The sequence below is a fragment of the Apus apus genome, chromosome 4 (assembly GCF_020740795.1).
Source record: "Apus apus isolate bApuApu2 chromosome 4, bApuApu2.pri.cur, whole genome shotgun sequence".
Taxonomy (NCBI): Eukaryota; Metazoa; Chordata; class Aves; order Apodiformes; family Apodidae; genus Apus; species Apus apus.
In genome coordinates, this window is record NC_067285.1 from 44,400,549 (window position 1) to 44,420,747 (window position 20,199).

The 20,199-nt window shown below is 44.3% G+C and overlaps 1 protein-coding gene across 2 annotated transcripts in view; it reads left to right on the top strand.

Moving 5' to 3' along the window:
- ALPK1 (alpha kinase 1) overlaps positions 1–20,199 on the top strand; it is a 57,670-nt gene that overhangs the window by 10,878 nt on the left and 26,593 nt on the right. The window contains exons 2-4 of one of the 2 annotated variants that reach the window (XM_051616569.1): positions 1,939–2,347; positions 13,507–13,739; positions 18,214–18,368. In XM_051616569.1, coding sequence (XP_051472529.1) covers positions 13,619–13,739; positions 18,214–18,368 — 276 coding nt within the window. In that variant the 5' untranslated portion in view covers positions 1,939–2,347; positions 13,507–13,618. Of the gene's footprint in view, positions 1–1,938; positions 2,348–12,453; positions 12,733–13,506; positions 13,740–18,213; positions 18,369–20,199 lie in introns of those variants that run through there. The other variant, XR_007889224.1, reaches the window with a different exon arrangement.

Sequence of the window (20,199 nt, forward strand, 5' to 3'; positions counted from 1 at the left end):
GTGTTTCCATGTCTGAGAGAGCTGATTGTTGCTTTGAAGCCATAAAATCCAGGCTGGTGGATGCGTTTGGATGATGGTAGAAAATAATAATGTTAACTGCTTACACCTGTGACACGTGTCTTGGGTTCAGATACCAACTTAGGCCCTTGTGCTGCTCTCCCTCACCTGCTTCACAGCCCGTTTCTTGATCAAACCACCTTAAGGTTTTTGAGGTCACAGGGGCAGGCGCCAGTAGGTGGCAATGTGTGACCAGACATGGGGAGGCACCATTTGTTTGGGGGTTTTTTGGTGTTTTGCAGTGTATTTTTATTTTTTTAAATTTTTTTTTTTTTAAGCCAGAAACTTAATTTTCAGACTGCAAGAGCAGTTGTGATACTTGTAAATTAGTGGTAGTAACAGCAGTGGTCACTTCTAGGAGCTCATTTGGGAAAAGCATAACAGAGCATGCAACAACCTACAGCTAGGTTCTGCAATGAGTTATTATTATTGTGCAGCAACCAAGCACCTCATGTTTGAACAAAAAAGAAATAGCCCCCCCTTAAAGACACATGTTGCAAAGATAAAGCAAGATATTTAACGGGATCTCGGTGTGAGAGGCAGGAGAGATGCGTGTTCACTGAACTTTTAGATCCCTGTGTCAAAACCAGCTCGACTCCATGAGGCAGAGAGGAGGTCTTCCAAAGAAATAAGAGAGAGCACAGTTCCCTCAATGTTTGTTTACTTCTTTGCTCCTTGTTTACTCAGGAAAAAATAACTCCTCCCGTTTCATTTGACCTGAATAAACTGATAAGGAAGCTCACCTTGACTGCTGAAAAGAACTGTTTCTTACACGGTGGACTTTGTTTATGCTATTTTCCAAGTTCTCCTTTTCTTTCTCTTTCTACATCATGGTCTACTCTTGGTCCTTCTTATGAACTCTGGATTCTCTTCTCCCCTTCACTTCTTTCCTGTTTGTCTGCTATCCCAGTTTCTCTTCCAAATTTCTGCCCCTCTTGCTGTCTGTTGCTCTTCCCCCTCACCATCTTCCTGATTGTTTTCCCTACCCCCTCTGTCGCTTCCTTCACCCTTTGTTTTTGTTTGTTTGTTTTTTTTTCTCTGGGACTTTTCACCCTCCCTCTGGATTCTCTCTCCCTTTCATCCATCCCACTACCCTTATTTCCACCTTCTCCCAAGTTTGCTTCTGCTGGTCAGGACTGGACACATGTGGAGTGACTTAGAGGACAAGTGAAACCACGCAGTCATGGGCAGCAAGGAATAAACACCAGGAAGAGACCTGCTCCTGCAATTCCACTTTTCAGAAGGAGGAAAGGAAGAGCAAGGGAGGTTCAGTGCCATAGACCAAGTGCTTTCATCTTCCCCAAAATTAAAAGTACATCATCTTTAGGCCCTGATACAAAAGAAAAATTGTCAGCTCTTCCCTATAGTCTATTTTTTTTTTTTTTTTAAGTTGGAACAAAGCCTGGAGTCTTAAGCATGTTGGGGCATCACATTTCTCAGGGAAAAGTTTTTTAATTAATTTAAGAGAAGCCGAAAATTAAAAAAAAAATTGTGCAACTCTGAAACATGTTGGGGCTGAGTAGTCTGTGCACAGCTGCTGATTGTAACTGTGCTCACAGAATTCCCCTGTGTATGATAACAGTAGTTAGAAAGCTGTGCGTTTTTTGTTGGTGAGCCCTACCAGAGTTCCTTTTTGTCTGTCAATAAGCATGAGTCCAACTTTGAGTGGGCATCTGTCTTTGTATGTGGAGGTGAAGTTTTGCTCCCCTAGTTGTACATCACTACAGTTCTAGCTGGCATATATGTATCACTGCATTTGTTAATTTGTGGAACTTCTCTCAAACTACAAAGAGAAAATACTTGGCTTACAGATAAGGCTTTTCCTTCTGTAATTGCTTGCAAGAAGTATGCAATTAATCTGTGATTTTTTTCTCCCTACAGATACCCTGTGAGCTTCCTACGTGTGACGTGTAATGTCTTCATGATAACTCAGTTTTTGACCTCGTTGGATTAACAAGGTGTATCAGCCTGGACCTTATCAAAGCTTGCTTAAGAGGAGTCTGAGTTGCTGTGGGTAGCCCAGCATACAGTGTGACACTTTGGCTTAAGCTCTGTGCAATACAGAACACCCCAGCAAGTGGGAACTCCATCTTTCACATCCAATATCATGTTGAAGATCTGAACAAGAGAAGTCTTGAACCTTCTGTAATACCTGGTGGTATTACAACCATCGAGTGAGCTTACCAGCCTTTGTAATCTCACTGATCAACTGTGACCATTAAGAGACCAACAGCATTATTTGCAAGAACTGGAACAACAGTCCAGCTTTCCTGCAAAGGTTACAGTAGAGGTATGTTCTCCCTCAGTCATAATTATCATATTTCAGTTTGATGTTCTCTGCTCTTTGCAGTTCCCTTTTCTAGAGGAGCACATTGGGCAAGCTGCACTTTCTCCAAGTGGCCAGATACCAGCGGTAGTCAAAAGCATCACAATACATAGTTTGGCAAGGGGCGAGTATTTCAAATACTGTATTGAGAACTGACAAGGTTCTAACCATAACATCCATTTGCTGCATTAAAAAAAAAATAATAATCTGTTTCCTTTTGCTCTGAAGCAAGCCCATTGGAGTGTAAAAACTGTGAGACTTGACACAGAAGCCTCCAAAACACCATCTCTGTACTTCTTTACATTCACCACATGGGGGACGATGTGGTCTTGTCTCCTGAATGTGTTGGATTATCCACACTTTGGATGAGATAGATGCTATTTTGATAGCAAAGAGTTTACACGCTGCCTTCACAGGGATCAAGGTTTTACCACAGAGACTGAATCTGCTCACTCTGGCTAGTTTGACACCATTTAAATGGAGATAATTTTGTGTGTACAATGCAGGCTGAACAGAACCAGCCTTTCCAACTGCCTTCCAAAGCACTGATTGAACAAAGAAAGTCATTTCAAAGAGTTAAAGATAAACACTAAAATAAACTGTCATTTGCTGATACATAGCAGGACCAGCAAATATAGCATTTCTTTTTTGTTTTATTTTGTGTGGGTTTTTTTCCTTTTAATTTGTATAGATGTTAAGGTGTTAAAGATTCCTGATTCTATGCTGAGCAGCCATAAAAACTCTATTCCATTATCTCAGTTTATAGCACTTAAGGACACCCAGCTGTGAGAGATGCAGCCTTGGAGGTACACGACCCCCCCCCCCCCCTTTTTTTTTTCCCCTCTCTGTAAAAATATATATGCACATGTCCTGAATTACTCTACTTGTGATGTCTTTATGTTGTGGAGCTTAGTGGCACAATATGACATCTGTTTTCCTCAGATCTGGGCTTTAATTGTAGTTTCTAGTGAATTAGTTTGGTATCGCTCTTGCTTTCTAGTAGACATCCTAAAATTAAATGACCAAAAAAAAAGACCTGGAGTCTTCCCTCTTGCACAGCCCCTAGCTCAGGACTAGGGAGGGTCTGTCCCTTCCAGAAACTCCCTGGGATGAGAACAGTAGGATTTCACAGCACAGGGAGCATTGGTTTATGGCTCTGTGTATAGTCTCACAAGGGAACACTGTTCAATAGGCTTCAAAGTGATTCAGCCACGGCATCACCGGGGCTGTGGCCACATGTAATATAGCCTGTAGCTCTTTAAAGAGGATTAGCCTTAGATCAGGGACAGCATTCATTGCTGGATTTCATGTAAAGCAGAATATGCTAATGAAATGGAAATGTCTACAGCAAACATTGCATAATATTGGAAACCTCAAAATTGAGCATTGTGTCTTGATGTCTCTGCTGGAAGTCAAACTTTCATATTCTGTGTGTTACTTGGAGAAATACTGAAGTTTTAGTATCACCATAAGCTCTCTATAGTAAATGAAGACCTAGTTTGCAGTTTTACAAGCAAAGTCAAAAAGATAACTTTGAAGGTAACTTTTCAAACTCTGTTGACTGCTTTAATGATGTCATAGGTCTCCAACAGAGACAAAATTCTCCACATCTTAAAAAAAATATCTTCATTTGGGTTTTCTGCTACAGGTGTAGGCTTGGTTCGACCCTACATTTGCTCCCCATCAGCCCTTCAATTGCTTTTAACACCATGTTTGGGCTTACAAGAGTTCCAGCATCAGTCCTGCAGAGACACAATCTTTCTGACATGTGTTTCCAAGCCATTTCATGTTTTTAAGGCACTTTCTGTCTGTACACCAGCCTCAATTGGCACTCCAGTAGGCTTGATTTGGCTCTCCTTTTTGAGTTTTATGCCAGTCTTCTGAATGCAAAAAAATCCCTCAAACTTTAAGGGGACCCACAATTCAAACTGACTTGAGATGTTGAGATGTTGTGAACATCTCTCAGAAAAATGTTTTAGTGGGAGAACTGGGAAATCTTGCCACTTCTGAAAGACTTGCTTGTGTTGTTGCTCATAAAGGAACCTGTTCTTCATGTGCTATGTGTAGTTTATTAAGCCTAGAATCATCTTTATTTTTAATGTCGTGTATTTGTAAGCTTACCAGGAAATTTGTTATCCTGATAGGAAGCTGACTTGGTGCCTGGGCTTGAAACCTTTGCCCATGGAAGCGTTCAGACCAGTGCTTTCCTCCTTGCACAAGAAGGCAGGCATTCATGTGAGGCACTGTCGGAGCAGCCCAGCAGTGTGTGTTCATGGCCTGGGGTTTGATGCCCACTCAGCACGTTCAGACAACTGCTAGATGTAAAATAGAGTGGCAGACATTATAGACTCCAATGGGCCATTTTGCTGTTGTGTACTTAAAAGTGATGACTTGAAGTACCACATCCCAGTCTGCTGGGGCATAAAAGTCCAAAGAAAGCCTTTGGGAAGAAGATTCTTCTGGCTCCACTTCCAAAACGTGCGCTATCATTACTTAATAGGTTTTTTTTCTACACACAGCTCCATTTCTTAGGATTTTCTTGTTCCAGGATTTATTTTTTTATGGTGGTGGATGGGTTTTAGCTTTTTTTATTTTGCTGTTTGGAAGGGGTTTTTTTCTGTAGACATGAAGGGTGGTGATACATATTCATGAAAGAGAAGTCTTTCCAGCCCCTGCTTGCATTGACAAAGACTTAGCTGTTTCACACAGCAAGCTGACTGGAATTGTGTGGGGCCTGCCTGACCAGATTAGAGCAAACAGCAAGCTTATTCCTCCAGTCGTCAGGCCTCCCCTTCTTAACAATTTCCCCAATTGTCATTTTGACAAGGCTGTCATTAGGTGATGGCTTCTTTTGGCCATTTTCAGATAAAGATAATTTCCTTAACTTCCATTTTATTTGACTACAAGTAGTTTGGGAGAGAAAGGAAGTGCTTCAGTAGTTTCTGGATTAAGGGTTTGTCACTTCAAAGGCATCTTTGATCTAAAAATATGTGCTGTACCAAATTCATTATGTCCTTTTTTTTTTTTTTCCCCCAAGAACTTTTTAATTTATTGATCTGCCCCTCAGTTATTCCCTTTTTTGCATCTCCTAGTAGTACATGAGATACCAGTGGTGAGGGGAAAGTGCCCAAATGGCCTTTCTGAAAAGTCACGACCAGGGCAAAACAACAGGTGCTTTTGTTCAGCACCCAACCCTGCCTCCCTCACAGATCTGGTTGTAGCCAGAGGTCCTGCCCGCTCCCGTTTCATTATGTTTCCTGTATGTTTCCTTAGGAGTGGCTTATTGCACATGTCGTATTTGTGTGGGTCACTCCTCTGATAGAATTGAAGGGCCTGAAAACCTGGATCTCAGGCAGGGAGTGTTTGGCAAACTGGAGCTGGTGGGGTTGGGTGATCAGCTTTGACTGCCTAGTACCCCTCTCTGCCAGCTCCATGCCCTGGGCAGTTGCCATGTGGTTTTGGTTTGTACAAGTGTATAAGCCACCCCCTGGGACCCTGCATCCTGACTGCTCCTACAAAAGTGCTGGCAAACAACCTCCTCTAAGTAAGCTTTGAAGTCAGGCTCTGGAGCTCAGTTTTCTTTCTCTCTTAATAGAGGAAAAACTTTACTGAAGCTGTTTTGCGGCTGTGCTGCATGAAGAAATCCCAAACCTCATTCTAACAAACAAAACCAGAGAAGGTCTTTTCCTGATCTGTTTGCAACTGAAATGCTCTTCCACAAAGCACTAAGCTCAGCTTGGGAGCAGGCAGATGCAGCAGCAGCAGAGTATGTTGCTTACCCAACCCCATCCACCTGAAGAGGCATGCTCAGAGTTGGACCTGATGATCCTTACAGGTCCTTTCTCACTTGAGATATGTTTCCTTAGTGCAGGTCTGCATGGGCAAGGTTTCTTTTGGGGTACTTGCTTTGCACTGCTGCAAGGATGCAGTGGAGGTTTGAACATGGATCAAGAACCAGGATTTGCAAAGCCTGCCTGTGTCAGGCACTGGGATTCACTGTGACCCCTGCTCTACTTTTTAGGACTGACAAAACTCTCTTCCTTGCTGTAGCAGTGTAGTTCCATGGTGGCAGCCCATTAAACTAGCCTTATGCAGGCTTAGCTGAGGCTGGGATTTGTTCTGTATTAATATGAATATCTGTTCTACCTAATTACTTCAGCTTTTTCTGTAATGATCCCCCTGCATTAGACCCAGCCAGCTAACCACCTCCTTGCTGCTGGAGGCTGCTCTTGATCCCATTTCTAAACAGAAGCACTTCTGCTTCAGCTCTGGCTGGGGTAGCTGTGCAGAGGCTGCCTTTTTTTTTTTTCTTCTGCCTTTTTTTTTTTTCCCCCCTTTTGCCTGCTAATTGGCTGAGACCACCAGAATTTGGAGGACACAGATGTCACTGATAGTTTGCCTAGGGAGCACATTCATGCCCATCTGTTGCAGTCTAGAAGGCTGTTCGTATATCCACAAGGCCTTCATTTAATTCTTGTCAGAAAGTAATGTAAATCCAGTTTACCTCAGAGGTCACAGCCAAGATTTATGCCAATGAGCCCCCTGCAATTTACACACACTGTAGTTGTATAGGATGAAAAGAAAGCCTTTCATGTTGGTGCATATTAACAAGAAAGCTTGCCTTAGGAGAGGCTTTTCGATTGAGGTTTTTCCTTATTTTAATACAGCCAATGCCAGTTGGTATATCCAGCTTTACCAAAAGAAAACATCTAATCTTTAAGCCAGAGAGGCAAACTAACTAACTAAATAAATAAACCCCCCTAGGAAATAGTTTGTTGTTGGTTTTTTTTTTGGTTTTTTAAACCATCTCTTCTCTTTCATGTGGCAAAGCCTCCACTTACTGAAAAGAAAGGTAAATGCTCTAGGAAAACACAAGCATGTGTGCATTGAAATAGTCAGGAAACTGAATTTGCTTTCTGTGGAAGGTGATGTTAACTCTAGTCACTGAAATTTTTGCTAAATTATCTTAAGCATCTTTTTTTTTTTTTCTCCCCCCCTCAAACTGCCAAATCTGAAGATTGAGATGATCCAGTTATTTTTGACACATGTAATGGGAAGGACTTCAAAAGGCCTGTGTGCAAATCTACAGAAGGGAGAGAAGCTGAGGGTTCTGTATGATGTGCATGCTCCCTGTTACCTGCTGAAGGAAAAAATACCAGCCTCAATCCAGGGACAATCTTTGGCAATTTTCTCAGCCTCCCTGCAGAAAGTAAGGGAAAGCAAAATATCACAATATGGAGTGAAGATGAAAGCATAACTCCATCAGCTGCAGGAGGAGATGCAGCTAGCATAGATCCGTGTCATGATTATTTAGCAAGAGACTATACCAGCTTAAAAAAGCTCCTCAAAAATTAGTGGAGCTTCACGGGCCTTAGTGAAGCTACGTATAGGTAGGTCATGATACACCATGAGCTACTGTGTGCAGTCTTCCTGTTGGGCAGTGCATTGCTTGATTAGAACAAGGAAACTGGATTTCATAGAGTCAGAGGCAAGGATTCCTACCCTAACACACATGAAAAATGCTGTCCTGCCACGTGGTATTGGTATGGGTAAAACCTACAGAAAAGCCTCTTGAATTAGACCAGAGGTAAAAGCTAGAAGTGCAAGTTGTGCAGATACTTGAATTGAAAAATAGGTGATAAAACAGAAACATTCTTAAGTACTTTGGTTATTAAAATTGCTTATATGAGCAGGCAAAGTAGCACACAAAGATGGATCAGGATGTGCCAACAAGATTATGAAGGGATTTCAGAGTTAAAGCAAGCAGCTCTGCTCCTTCAAACCCAGTGTAGTTTGAGGGTGCACCTTTCATTTATACCAGTTCTGCTCAGAGGGATTGTCCCCCCTTTTCTTCCTGCCTTTTCCCTAGTTTGTTCAGCCGATGGATAGCAAATGCTTTCAAATGTTATAGACATGAAAATCAGTATCATTTGCACGGTATCATAATGACCGGAGTGGTTTGGGATTAGGAGGGAGGAGAGCAAGGCATCAAAATAAAAACAGGGCTCAAATTCTAAGTTCCAGTGTAGCACTTAAAATAATTAAAATGTTTATTTGAAAGTCAAAACAGCCTCAGTCATAAATAACTATCCATTCCTCAATTGATTGCATTGAGTCCCAACCAAGAGCTCTGGGAATAAGGTTTATTTGCTCCCTGTTGGGATTAATCCATAAATGTAGTCTCCACATGGAACTCATCAGGTCTTTGCTTCCTCTTCATTAGTCTCCCTGGAACTGGAGGGTAGGCTGAGTAAGATGAAAATTAGGATAATATATTTTCAGAGAGAAAAGGTGTGGCGATCTCTAATTTGTGTTTCAGGACCATAATGCTGTGGAAAATTTCCCAAATGATGTTGTCTGAGAAACTGATGCTTGTTATGCTTGCTTTATTTGAAGTTTGAATGCAGCAATTACATCTTCTCTTTCTTAAAGCCACCAAAGCTAATTGCAGTCTTAAACTAGCTACACTGACTTCCAGGCTTCCTTCTATCCAGAGTAGAACTTAAAATTCCTTTATCTTGGTGGATCTTTTGGTCTTCTAGCTCAAGGGCTCTGAAATGTCACAGTATGGCCCATTTCTTACTAAAGAGATCATTTCACTGTAGCCCACCAAATGCCATCTCCCCTGCCTCCCTCTTGTTCTGAACCCCAGCTCTGATCTTAGAGAGCAACCACAGAAACATACTTTCTCATTCTCTGAGACTTTGTATTTTTTTAATCATATTTGTGGCAAGGAATTATTTAATCCAGGCTCCAACCAGAAATGGCACAGATTTCTTCCATAATTTCTGCTTTGACGTGGCTAACGGTTTCATCAACCATTTAAAAATGCTCTATGCCCAAAGCTGGAGTAAAGGAACTTTTCTGCCACCAAAAAATGGTGGTAGTAGCTACAGCATTTGTTAGTGCATCCTTAGAAAGCATTTGTGTCTAGACAGTTCTGCAGCATATCAAGCTGCAATTTTTATCACTTCAAAACTCTTTCTTTGTTATAACTTCAAGTACTGTTAGTTAGGATTTAGCAGTACCTTAAGAAAGCTAATTAGTAAACATGGAAAGGGTTCTAAAAACCTCCAGAAGTTTGTGCTGGTTCTGCTGTTTGGTGTTGGTTTCAGATCCTCTGTTTGCCCCTGGTCTGTAAACTATGGGATTGGTTATTTTCATGTCCCAGCTGTCACTCAATGCTACAGCTGTCACAAAACACAACTTACAAAGTGGCATCTGTGTAAAGGATTCTGCTATAGTTTAAAGCTCTTCGGTGCATTTTAAGCTGATTTTATGATGCAAGTCATTGCCTCTAGTGATGGGTCTCAGAAGGCTCTCTTCCTTCTGAGTTCTAATGTACAGTTTATTGCACATTTCTATATGGTTCCAGCACTTTGTTGTCACTGCTGTTGTAATTCATTATTTATTACTCAGAGAGTCCTCGCTGTTTATTCAGTTCTTTGGAAAAATGTACTTGAAGAAAAATGTCTGGCTTGCTGACATTCATATATCACTGTTACAGGCCTGGCAGGTTCCCAGTGAGTTAAATCTTTACAATCCTAAGAAGCCAAGTGCTGTACTTCTACACTCACTTAAGCTTCCCTGCTAAGCCCCAGCAGCTCTTTGTGAGCCTGGCAGTCTGTGTGGCTCACAAAGCCACAGGGCCCTCCTGCTTACAGCAGAGACCCAGTGTGATCTTCCATGCGGCAGCACTCCAGCCTGTCCGGTTCAAAAGGCTAATTCTGGGCTCTGGATTGCAACATAGATAAATTTGAGCCTGTCTGTAGGCTCCTGTGGATGCTCTTAATGACACATTATTTTTCATAAAGGCAAGTATCCCAGCCCATGTTTGTTTTAGTGCATCTCCATAGAAAATTGTGTTTATGAACATGTCTTTGCCAGGGCTGCAAGGTGGCAGTTGAACACAGGCTTTCTCCAACATGCTTATGCATCCTCTTGGAGAAGTCTCCTCCACTCACTCTCACTGATGGCTGCAGTGGATCTGAGTTATGTGTATGTGTGCTCAGTGGTTACTAAAAAACTAGTTACTCCTCCCTAGGAAACGAGATTTTTTGAGAAATCAATTACAGAAAGGAATGGAGTCAGGGCCAGATGGCAGGGATGCTTCATCCCAACCTGGGAGGTGCTCATGGGACCGCTGCACACTCGTTCCCACAGGGCAGGGTAATCAGATAAATCAATTAGCAGATGTCGGTGCAGTTAACTGAGCAAGCAACACCAGCATAGGTGTGTTACTGTGATTATAGCAGAGGGGTCTGCTTTTCTTTTCCCTGATGAATACCCAGCAACTGGATCAGCTTTTCTAGCCCTGACAGAGTTGGAGGAGAGGACTCTTGCTTTTCCCCAGAGTCTGCTTTCTGGGTGTTGTCACCAGGCTCAGATGTCTGACCTTACTGACCTGGAGGTGCTTAGGCAGAGGGGACCTTTGTGAACTAGGATGTGGACTAGGACATTGTGCTGTGAGCAAATCCCATCAGTGTGGTGGCCTTTTTTTAGAAATATCTTTGTCAGTGACAGATAGTTCGGCCCTGCCCCTGTGTGGAGTGGCACTGCTTGCTCTTACTTGAAGCTTAGAACGATGGAGAACCCTTTCTGGCTTTTCCTTCTGCTTTGTTTCTTAATGTTCTGTACCAGGATGGGGGAGACCTGTCCTGTACCAGGACGAGGAGAGGCCTTAGGCTATAAATTCTGAATTTGTAGCTTTCTTCTGACTTTGCCATGTTTGGGAGTTGTACTCTTGAATTGTGTGGATACCTGCATGTGCACCTGCTTTCTGAAAACACCTCTAAATCCTCCCCTAGGAAGGTATTTATAATACAAAAGCAATTGGAGAGAAGGAAGGTAGAAATATCAACTGGAGCAGAGCTATGGAAGGGAAGGAAAGCAGCAGAAATCCAACCTCAGCGTTTTGTCAGAAGGTTGGGAACTGAACCTGAGTGCAGGCTTGAACCTGCTCTTGTTATAAGAACTCTGACCTGATTGTTTTTTTCTGGCACGTTGATTTTTTAACAGCTTTCTGAACACAGAGCTGGTTGATTGCTCCTGTGCTGTTCCTCAGAGCACTTTTTCACTATATGGGCTTTTTATTCCTTCATACATCTTGCAGACCCTGAAAAACTTGACCTCACAGCACCCAAGGTTTCCAGCTGTCCATTGAGTGGCCCAGCAAAGAGGCCCATCTCAGCTGACATCCCTGTTCCTCTCTCATGTGTGTGACAGTGGGACAAGAAAATGAGGCACGGCTTATGTGACTTGACATCAGCAGGACATCACCAGCAGACCTAAGAACTGAAGCTGGCTCCTCTGTATCTCAGCCTGATGCGGTACTCCTGAGACTCCCTACACAGGGAGCTGGACTTGATGGTCTTTAGGGGTCCTGTCCAGCTTGAGATATTCTGTGATTCTATTCTGTGATTCTAATTCTTACTAGAGGATGTTTTGTACCCTCCAGAACCTGAAGACTGCAGTCTACTTTTGCCTCTGTTGTGCCAGGACCTTTTCCTGCTGTTCTCTGGGGTGTGGCTGGAGCAGAAGGAAGCCCTGCCAAGGTGCTGCACAGTGTGGGTTCCACAGAAAGGAAGAAGTGACACCAGCAAAACACCACTGCCATCACGAAGCCAAGCCTCAGATGCTAGGAAATGCTGAGCGTTTCACAGTATTAGCCTTGCCTGGAGTTTTTATCTATGGCTCTGCCTCTAGATGATCTTTTGCTTATCCACCATGCTCTCCAGTTTCTTTTACATGCCCGTGCTCCTGCCCCTCAGGTTCCTTTTTACAGCTGCTTTTTAAATTTCTTCTTTCTCTGACATTTGTCTGCAGAGTCAGCCACAGCCCCACTGACTAGCTCCTGCCTCCAGGCTCTTTGCTGATGAATCCCATCTTTTGCCCTGCTCCACCTGCCCTTCCACGGCAGGGTCTCTGATCCTCTCTGCTTTCGCATGAGTGCATCTCTTTTGCCCTCTGCTTTTCAGTCTGGCAGCTTGCTCTTACTCGGTGCCGTTGAGAGCACAGGCTGTCTGCCACCAGCTCCAGGATCCAGCAAGCCCAGAGCTGCAACAGAAAGGGAAAAAAACTGTCTGGAAATTTAGCTGCTAAACTGCAAACAGTTTCTAGTCAGCAAAGCAAACTGACTGTATGTGTGTTCCTTTGCACTCCCCTTCATCCTGACTAACCTTAGTGTTTCCCCAATTTTAGAAATGTTTTCACAGAAGCTGTTTCTGACTACATTGCTTCAACCTGTGGGAGTGATTTTCTAAGTGACACCATCGCCAAATCAGTGGGAAAAATCCCAGAAATACTTCTTCCGTGCCTCATTTTAGAAAGCTGCTTGACTGTTTCAGCAGGTGCTCAGCCAAATGCCTGGGATGGAAGTGGAGGGGGGGGCGTGGTTTCTGCCTTACTGTTGGTGATGTCCTGAGCACCTGAAGGGCTTGCAGTGGAAACATTGTGGCAGCCAGGCAAAGTCGAGAGAGCCAGCCTTGGCTAGAAGCAGTCCAGGCAGCGGCTGGCAGACCTCTGCTACTAGGGACTTCCCCCAAAATTACTGTAGTAACTGGAAAGGATTTGGCAATGGTACACCATGCACATCATGTGTGTTTTCCTCTACAGTGTACATAGAGCTTGCTCCTGGCTTCAAGCACTGTTTTTGCTCCATTACCTCAAGCAAACCATGGTAGGACATGTTTTTTTTGTGGCAGGAGCTGGACTAGCATGAGAGGAGGTGAGAGAGCAATGTCCTCCCGTGCCCCAGTGTAACAGGGACAGCCCCTGTGTGCCGGTAAACGCAGGCAGCATCTTCTGCCAGTCAATCCTGGCTAACAGCCTGCGACAGCCTGAGCCCCCCAGGTGCAAAGGGCTTCGGAACAGCCTGGCTAGTCACTTCCCTGCTTGGGGTGTCACAGCTCCATTGAAGAGCTCAGCCTTTCTCCCTGGCACCTCGGAGATGTGCTCGCCTCACACAGTTTGTCACTGTGTGTAATTTCACACACTCCTCTAATAAAGTCCTCCGAGGCTGTCATGTATTTTCATGTATTTCCCCTATTATTTCTCCCTGCTTGAGCCTTTCAGATAATTGATGATACTTTAGTTAATCATTTTCCCCCTCCTTTGTTCGCCAGGTACCTCAGCCTTGAAGGGATCCTTTTCATTTAGAACCCGTGTCTTCCCTTAAGTAATTGATCACCGTGCACCCGGGGACACCCAGTTCACAGCCGAGTGGGATCAGCCTTCATGAATAATCAAAACGCTGTGGCCACGCTGCTGCAGGAGTGCAAGCAAGCTCTGGACACGCTCCTGTCAGCCAGGGCTGACACAGGCCAGGAAGATGAGCAGGAATACCAGCGGTGCCAAGGTGAGGTCCCCAGGAGAGGTGGCAGGAGCACAGCAACAGCCACCCGTCCTCAGCCCTGCCCTATTTTTTCTTCTCCTGGCAGATGAGTGTCAAGAGATGCCTGGATTTGGAGGCTGTGAATGGGTTGCAGGCTATGGGCAGGCAGGGAAAGAAGTCCACTTTGTTGCAGTGAATTGCTGTCAGTTCTAATTTTAGGCTTCAGTAAACATGAGGCTGTAAGGAACAGTTTAGTTTGGGGAGAACAATGCCCAAAAGTTTGCTGATGCACATAAATTTCAGTTATTTAAAAAAAAAAAAAAAAAGCAACTTCTGAATAAGGGCACATATTTCCTCTCCTTTCATAGGAACTGGGGGAGGGCCTTTTCTATTTGTCAGCTTCTAATATATTAAAGAGCTCATTGCCTGAATCTTTATCTTGTAAAATGTGTGTGACCTCTGTAAGTGGTGGCCAAAGGAAAAAACCAAAACCTGCAATATCCCCCTTGAAAGGAAAATCTATGGTGGCTAATGGCTGGAATAAATAACTAGGAAAGGAAGCAGCATTCAGCAAAACCTGAAATAGAGGGGTTCTTCTTTTGTTTTAATGCTGGCATTACCTGCTGGAAACCAGCATTTATTTTGGCATTGCCATGTTGCTTTGAGAGTGGTTCCAGTGGAAATCCAGTTCATGTCCATCATGAAAGGACATCGTACGCTCAGTTCAGTTTTCTCAAGGTTGAGACTTTCAGAGGGCTCCTTAACTTCATTGCCACAGCTTTTTGGTTGATGAAATACAAGCCATATTTTAGTTGCTGTACTTCTTTGAATTACACCCTTTCAGTACAGAGCAGCAAGGCTATGTGCTCCTTTCTGGCACACAGAAAAACAACTTCAGCAAGTACAGACAAATATAGGAATGGCCAAAAGTGAAATTTCGTGGGGGAAGAAACAAAGGCATTAGGAAAATAAAACACACAAAAAAATCTATTTATGTGCAGGTTTCCCTTTGCATGTCACACCTGCAGTACTGTCCGTTTTCCAGTTTAGTGTTAATAATGTTTAGTTTTGCCTTGCATGAATGACTCGGCCATAATGTTAATTTGATCTGTAAAATCCTTTGTTTGTCTCAGAGCACAGAGCCGTTGAGAATATGTTTTTCCAACCATACTTGTTCTTGCTGGGAGGTCAGCTGCCTTTTTCTGAAGCACCTAAGTCTGTTTGTGGTGGAGGGTGGCGTGTAGGTTTCTGTTATGGATCCTGGAAGATTTTTTTTCTCTTCTTTTTGTGTTTTCAACAAAGGGTACTTTGTTTCCTCATCACAAATTCTTTTAAGTTTATTATGGCTCCTTAGAATAGGCTCTTGAACTCCTAATCAGGTAGCGCTTTTTTTACCCTCATCCTCCTCCCTCCTTTTCTCCTATTAAATACCACAGAGTATGAGAAATAATCAGTTTAGTTCCAGATAAGGTAAATCAGTGCCCTTATAATCACTCGATTAGACACGGTCCTTCAGGTAAACTGCTTCAGGAAACAGGCGATCAGAGCTTGAAGTGGTGCTCGGGCTTTCCCGAGGACCGTGTTCCCATCAGCTGAAAGAAAAAGCCCCAGCAGCGGGGCGGTGACAGCGACATCAATAACTGCTGCGGCTCTCTGCCCGGGCAAGGCAGGGCCTCGCAGGTCAGCAGCTCTCAGCTTCGGGGGGACCCTCCCAGCACCGAGGCAGAGGGGGTTTCTTCACTCCCCTCTTCTCCCAGAGCTGCCTTTGTTTGCTCCAACTTTCTCAGACCAGGCACAGGATGAATCGAAAGCCAAATTAATGTAAGTGTAGGGGAGAGGAGGAGCACATCCTTATCTTGCTGTAGTTGAGGGGGAAGATCGGGTGTTGGATGGGTCTGGATTGCTTTTTAGATTTCCTTTTAGAGTAGAAATCGTTCTAATCAACATCTGTGCCAGTTCAGCCTTCATTAATGAACAAATCTCTGTTGGCTGCGGTGAGAACAGGTCGCTGTTACAGAAGTGAACTCTTGTCCTGGGAGCTGGGTTTTAGTTGAAAGCTGCTGGACCGTTCACGTGAGGTCCCCAGCTGGTTGTTGAGGTCCTGGTAGATGTTCCTACAACATCACTTTGTTGTCTTTAACACACTAATTGTGTTCGTTGCCATGCGGTGACAACTGGACGTCACAGCAAGTGGTGTCCTGCTGGGCTTACACCAATGTCCAACCCCAAAGATGATTGCAGGCTCCCAGATTGCCAAGTCCTTTTGAAAATGTTATTCCCCGTGCCTTTTCTAACCAGCCTGGCAGTAGTGACCGCTGAGGATGCCTCTTTAAAAGTCAAAGTTCAATGGTAAAAAATGTGGCCATATTCTTTGTTCTTCAGTGCATCAGAGTAAGAGAGGGCTTAAGGTTTGATCAAGGATAACATGGAAAACAGGAACAAGAGGACAGAAATAATACCTTTATGCTCTAGAGAGAATACCAACATCCACATTATCCCACTGATTATTTTCATAGTTGCTGATACTATTATTATTTCCTGTTTTAGTGTTATTTAAGTTTGTGTGGGAAAGAAAGAAGAAGGTGGAGGAGGAGTCAGAAGGGCTGTCTGTGTAAACATCCTGTTTCTCCTTCTCTAGATGCCCCTCCAAATCATCAGTCCTATGGAATCATATGGGGAAACGTGCCTTCAGGCTCCCCCATCTTCCTTTGGAAAAGATTTTGGGACGCTCGTTTTTCCCCTGTCTACACAGGGGGTTAAAACCCTCTGCCATTCATTTTGCATTCTGTGCGATGAGATGGGTGTCCCTGCTCTTGGAGGTGTGAGGGTGGGAGCACGACCTCCTCTCCTCACCAGCTCTGCTGTTTGGCAGCCTTGCCATGGAGGGCTGAGCCCTTCCAGGCACTGTTTGGGAAGGACAGGGAAACGTGGCTGCCTGTAAAGCCAGGATGTGTAACAGGAAGTGTGTCCAGAGGTGCAGCAAGTGAGAAAACAGGCTGGAAAACGTGTTACCTTCGTAAAGGTGACTTTTTGGATAACAGGGCCCTAAATATCTAACTTCCCACTTTTTTTCCTAGGAAAAACAGACTTGTGAATGCATTGTAATATGAACATGAAGTAGACTTTTTGTGTAGTGCATTTTCTACAGTCATCCATAAAGGATTGATTAAAAACTATGTAGTAATACATTTATTGCAGTCCCTTGTTAAAGCAATGATGGTCTCTGAGCAGGTTTTTTTCTGAGGATTAATGGCCAGAAGGGGCAAGATCTGCAGCTGATGATCACCATTAACCCCATCTGGTCAATAATCCTTGTTAATCCACTTTTATTGGCCAGAGAGTCTGCGTGGACAAGTGGTTAGCACAGTGCAGCACACTCAGGCTGCAGCTTCACCTCTCTTTCAAGAATAATTAAAATGTGGCCTGCAGCTGAAGAAAGGGGACAAACTCAAGCCCAGATCTCTAGCTGCGGGCTCCTACTAGCAGTTGTATCCTTAGAAAGGTCAGGTTTTAGATCCAACCAGAGCCAGTGGTTATATGGGATGCAAAGGGCCAGTCTCAGGGGGCAGCAGGGCATGGGCCATACTGTGCTCCTGCCTTGCAGGCCCTTCACACGTTGTTGGAGGATCAGGGGCCAGGCATGGGAGCTGGGAGTACTTTGCACCTAACATGTGCAGCTCTGTGCTGGCCATACCTGGCAAGAAGAATGCTTGGACCAAGGGCACCTTCTCCTTTTAACTTCTTTTTGACTTCTGTTGCAAACTGCAAGGGAAGTGCTGAAGCTCAGGCCAGCTCCTCACCTAGTCTGAATTACTGGGCTAAGCTGGCTTTGAAATGGCTTAAACCATTTTGTCTTGCTAGAGCGGTGAGCTCTCAGAAAGCGTGTCCTGTAGTCTATAGCTACTGCTTTGAGAGTATGTTCAGTAACTCAGGCCAACAACTTTTTTTTTCTACTGAATCATCAGTAAAATAATTGTTCTCAAGGGCATATACTTGTTATTCATTATATCCCTTTAGATCTTTGTCTAATTGTTTTACATGGTCCAGGTTTATCCCCCAGTCTGGATGTAGTTTTTCAAGCTGGCTCTGCCACTGTCACCAGCAAGCCATGAGCAAGGGGGACAGATCTTCCATGCTGCTGGCCCTGTTTGCTCTGCCAGGAGTCCTCTCCTCACACAGGGGAAAAGCTTGCCTCCCATCTCTCTTGGAGTAGCTCTTCACACCCTGCCAGCCACCAACCCGGCGTGACTGCCTGCTAAAAGCCTTTTTAATGGCTGGTGGCTCCCATTTCCCCGGAGGGCAGAGCAGCCAAGGGAAACAGATGACAGGGAGCTCACCTTCCTCCCTGATGAGGCTGGTAGCAAGAGCTGAAAACTGTTAGCAACTGGCAGAAGGTCTGAGAGGGTGGGGGGCATGCTTTTTGCAGAGTAGGTTCTCTGTCCTAAGTGTTACAGCTGAACCCACTGCAGTATCTTTACCTGCTCTTTGACCTTTTCAGCTTTGCTTCCCGTGGACTTGAGGACCCTTCTGGAGGAAGCAAAGGAAATGAAGTGGCCCTTTGTGCCAGAGAAGTGGCAGTACAAACAAGACCTCGGCCCAGAAGACAAAACAAATCTGCAAGATATGATCAGCCTGAGGCTCCCTGATTTGCTGGTATGAAGTTCAACACACCTGCTGTGTGAAACGTCCCACTTAGGTGCTTGGGGAGATGCAGAGCCCTGGCAGGTAGTATCACCTCTGGGTTTGGGGGCTCTGCTTGGCAAGCAGAGGTGAGCAAGTCTGTGTTGGGAATGGGACTGCTTACAAAGGCCAAAGGGCCAAAGTAGAGAAGTGACTTGTATTTATTTCAGTCCTCAAGAGAAGAGAGGGACCCAGAACCTACATATAGTTTCTGATTTTTTTTTTGTTAAAATTGCTCTGAAGCAACCTGTGTGAATGGTGGTTTCCTCCTCCTTATGAAGCAGCTCATGTCACCACAGCTTCTTCCAAGAGAAGGAAAGTCCTGCCCTCTGCTGCCACTGCAACCAAGCCAAGACTATGAGATCAGGTCTTGCTCATACCTGCAGTTCTATGTGTTCTCCCTGTGCAGGGAAAATAAAAAATGAATTCAAGTGATGAAGTTCCGAGTGTGTCCAGGGGCTTTGCTCCTGCTGTGCAAGGAAAAAAGTAGGTAGTTGTGACAAAGACATTGCGGAGCAGAGGGCACTGGCTTTCCCTTCTCTAGAAGTGATCCCAGAGGTATGTAGGGATTGTCCATGCATTAAGCACTTTGCAGAAGAACAACCTTGTTCACTGAAATACGCAGTGATGACTTTGCATTTATGCTGTTTCTACCCACTTCTCTGCTCAGCCCACAGTAGTTTGGGGGCTTTCTTCATACCTCTGGTTTTACAGGGCAGCTCTGTTTCAGCTTCCACTTTGCCTCTTCTCTGAAGAGCTAGCATCATAGTAAAACGAAAATGCTGAATGTTTACATAAAATTTGACAAGAATTCAGTGCCTTGTTTCATTGTGCACTGCTAGGAGGCAATGCGGATTACTCGCTTTATTAGGGCTGGCAAAATTAATGACCTGCTTTTCTTTTTTTTCAAGAAAATTACTTGACAGGATCCGTTTCAGGACCAAAGCTGGCCAAAACTTAGGCAGGAGGGGCAAGAATTCAATGTGACTTCTCCTGTGAATAAAGGATACTTGGCTGTGTGAGGGCTTGCAGGATCCAAATGGTGCTTGCAGATCCCATCCTGCAAGGTGATGAGTTTGAGCTTAAATACTGGAAAGCAGCAAGAAATGTGGATTGGTTTTTGCTTTTCTGATTTTCTTGGAGGTGTGTCAGACATGGCTTGTAGCAAACAGAGTACTACCTTTTTGAAGGTAAACATAATATCTAGGCTAACAAATATCCCTTTGGCAGGACAGATAGAAAGTAAAGATGAGGTTTGTGAAGTTCCCAGGTTGTTAGGTTTTTTTGCTTACTGTGGTGCCTGTCTGAAGCAAACACAGTCCCATTCCTCATGAGAACAGGCAGTCTGGCCTAAAAATCTGGGATCCAGGGCAGAGAGGTTTGTCCCTGCTGAAATTCCAGCTGCAAAACTGCTGTTAACTACAAGGTGGTCAGGAGATGTCACCTGCTTCAGAGAGAGCCCTGCCCAAGTCAAGCCAGCAAGTTTTGTTTGAGGATGAGTATTCTGAATAACAGTGAGGAGTAAGAAGTTGGGAAAAGCCAACTGCAGGGCTGGGAGGTGTCAGCCCCAGCACCCCCTCACCAGCATCCCATGTTGCAGGGATCCTGAATTTTCTTGGGATGGGGGGCAGGGAGGTGGCAAGCGGCTGCTTCTTGGGTATTTATTTTCTTTATCTCTTTGGTGTGTGTGGCCTTAGACAGAAATTTATGGCAGAGGTTGACCTCCTTTACAATCCCCATACAGCTCTCTGGGTTTGGAGCGTCTGTCTGCTCTCTCCCAGCATAAACACCTGCAGTAAACTCC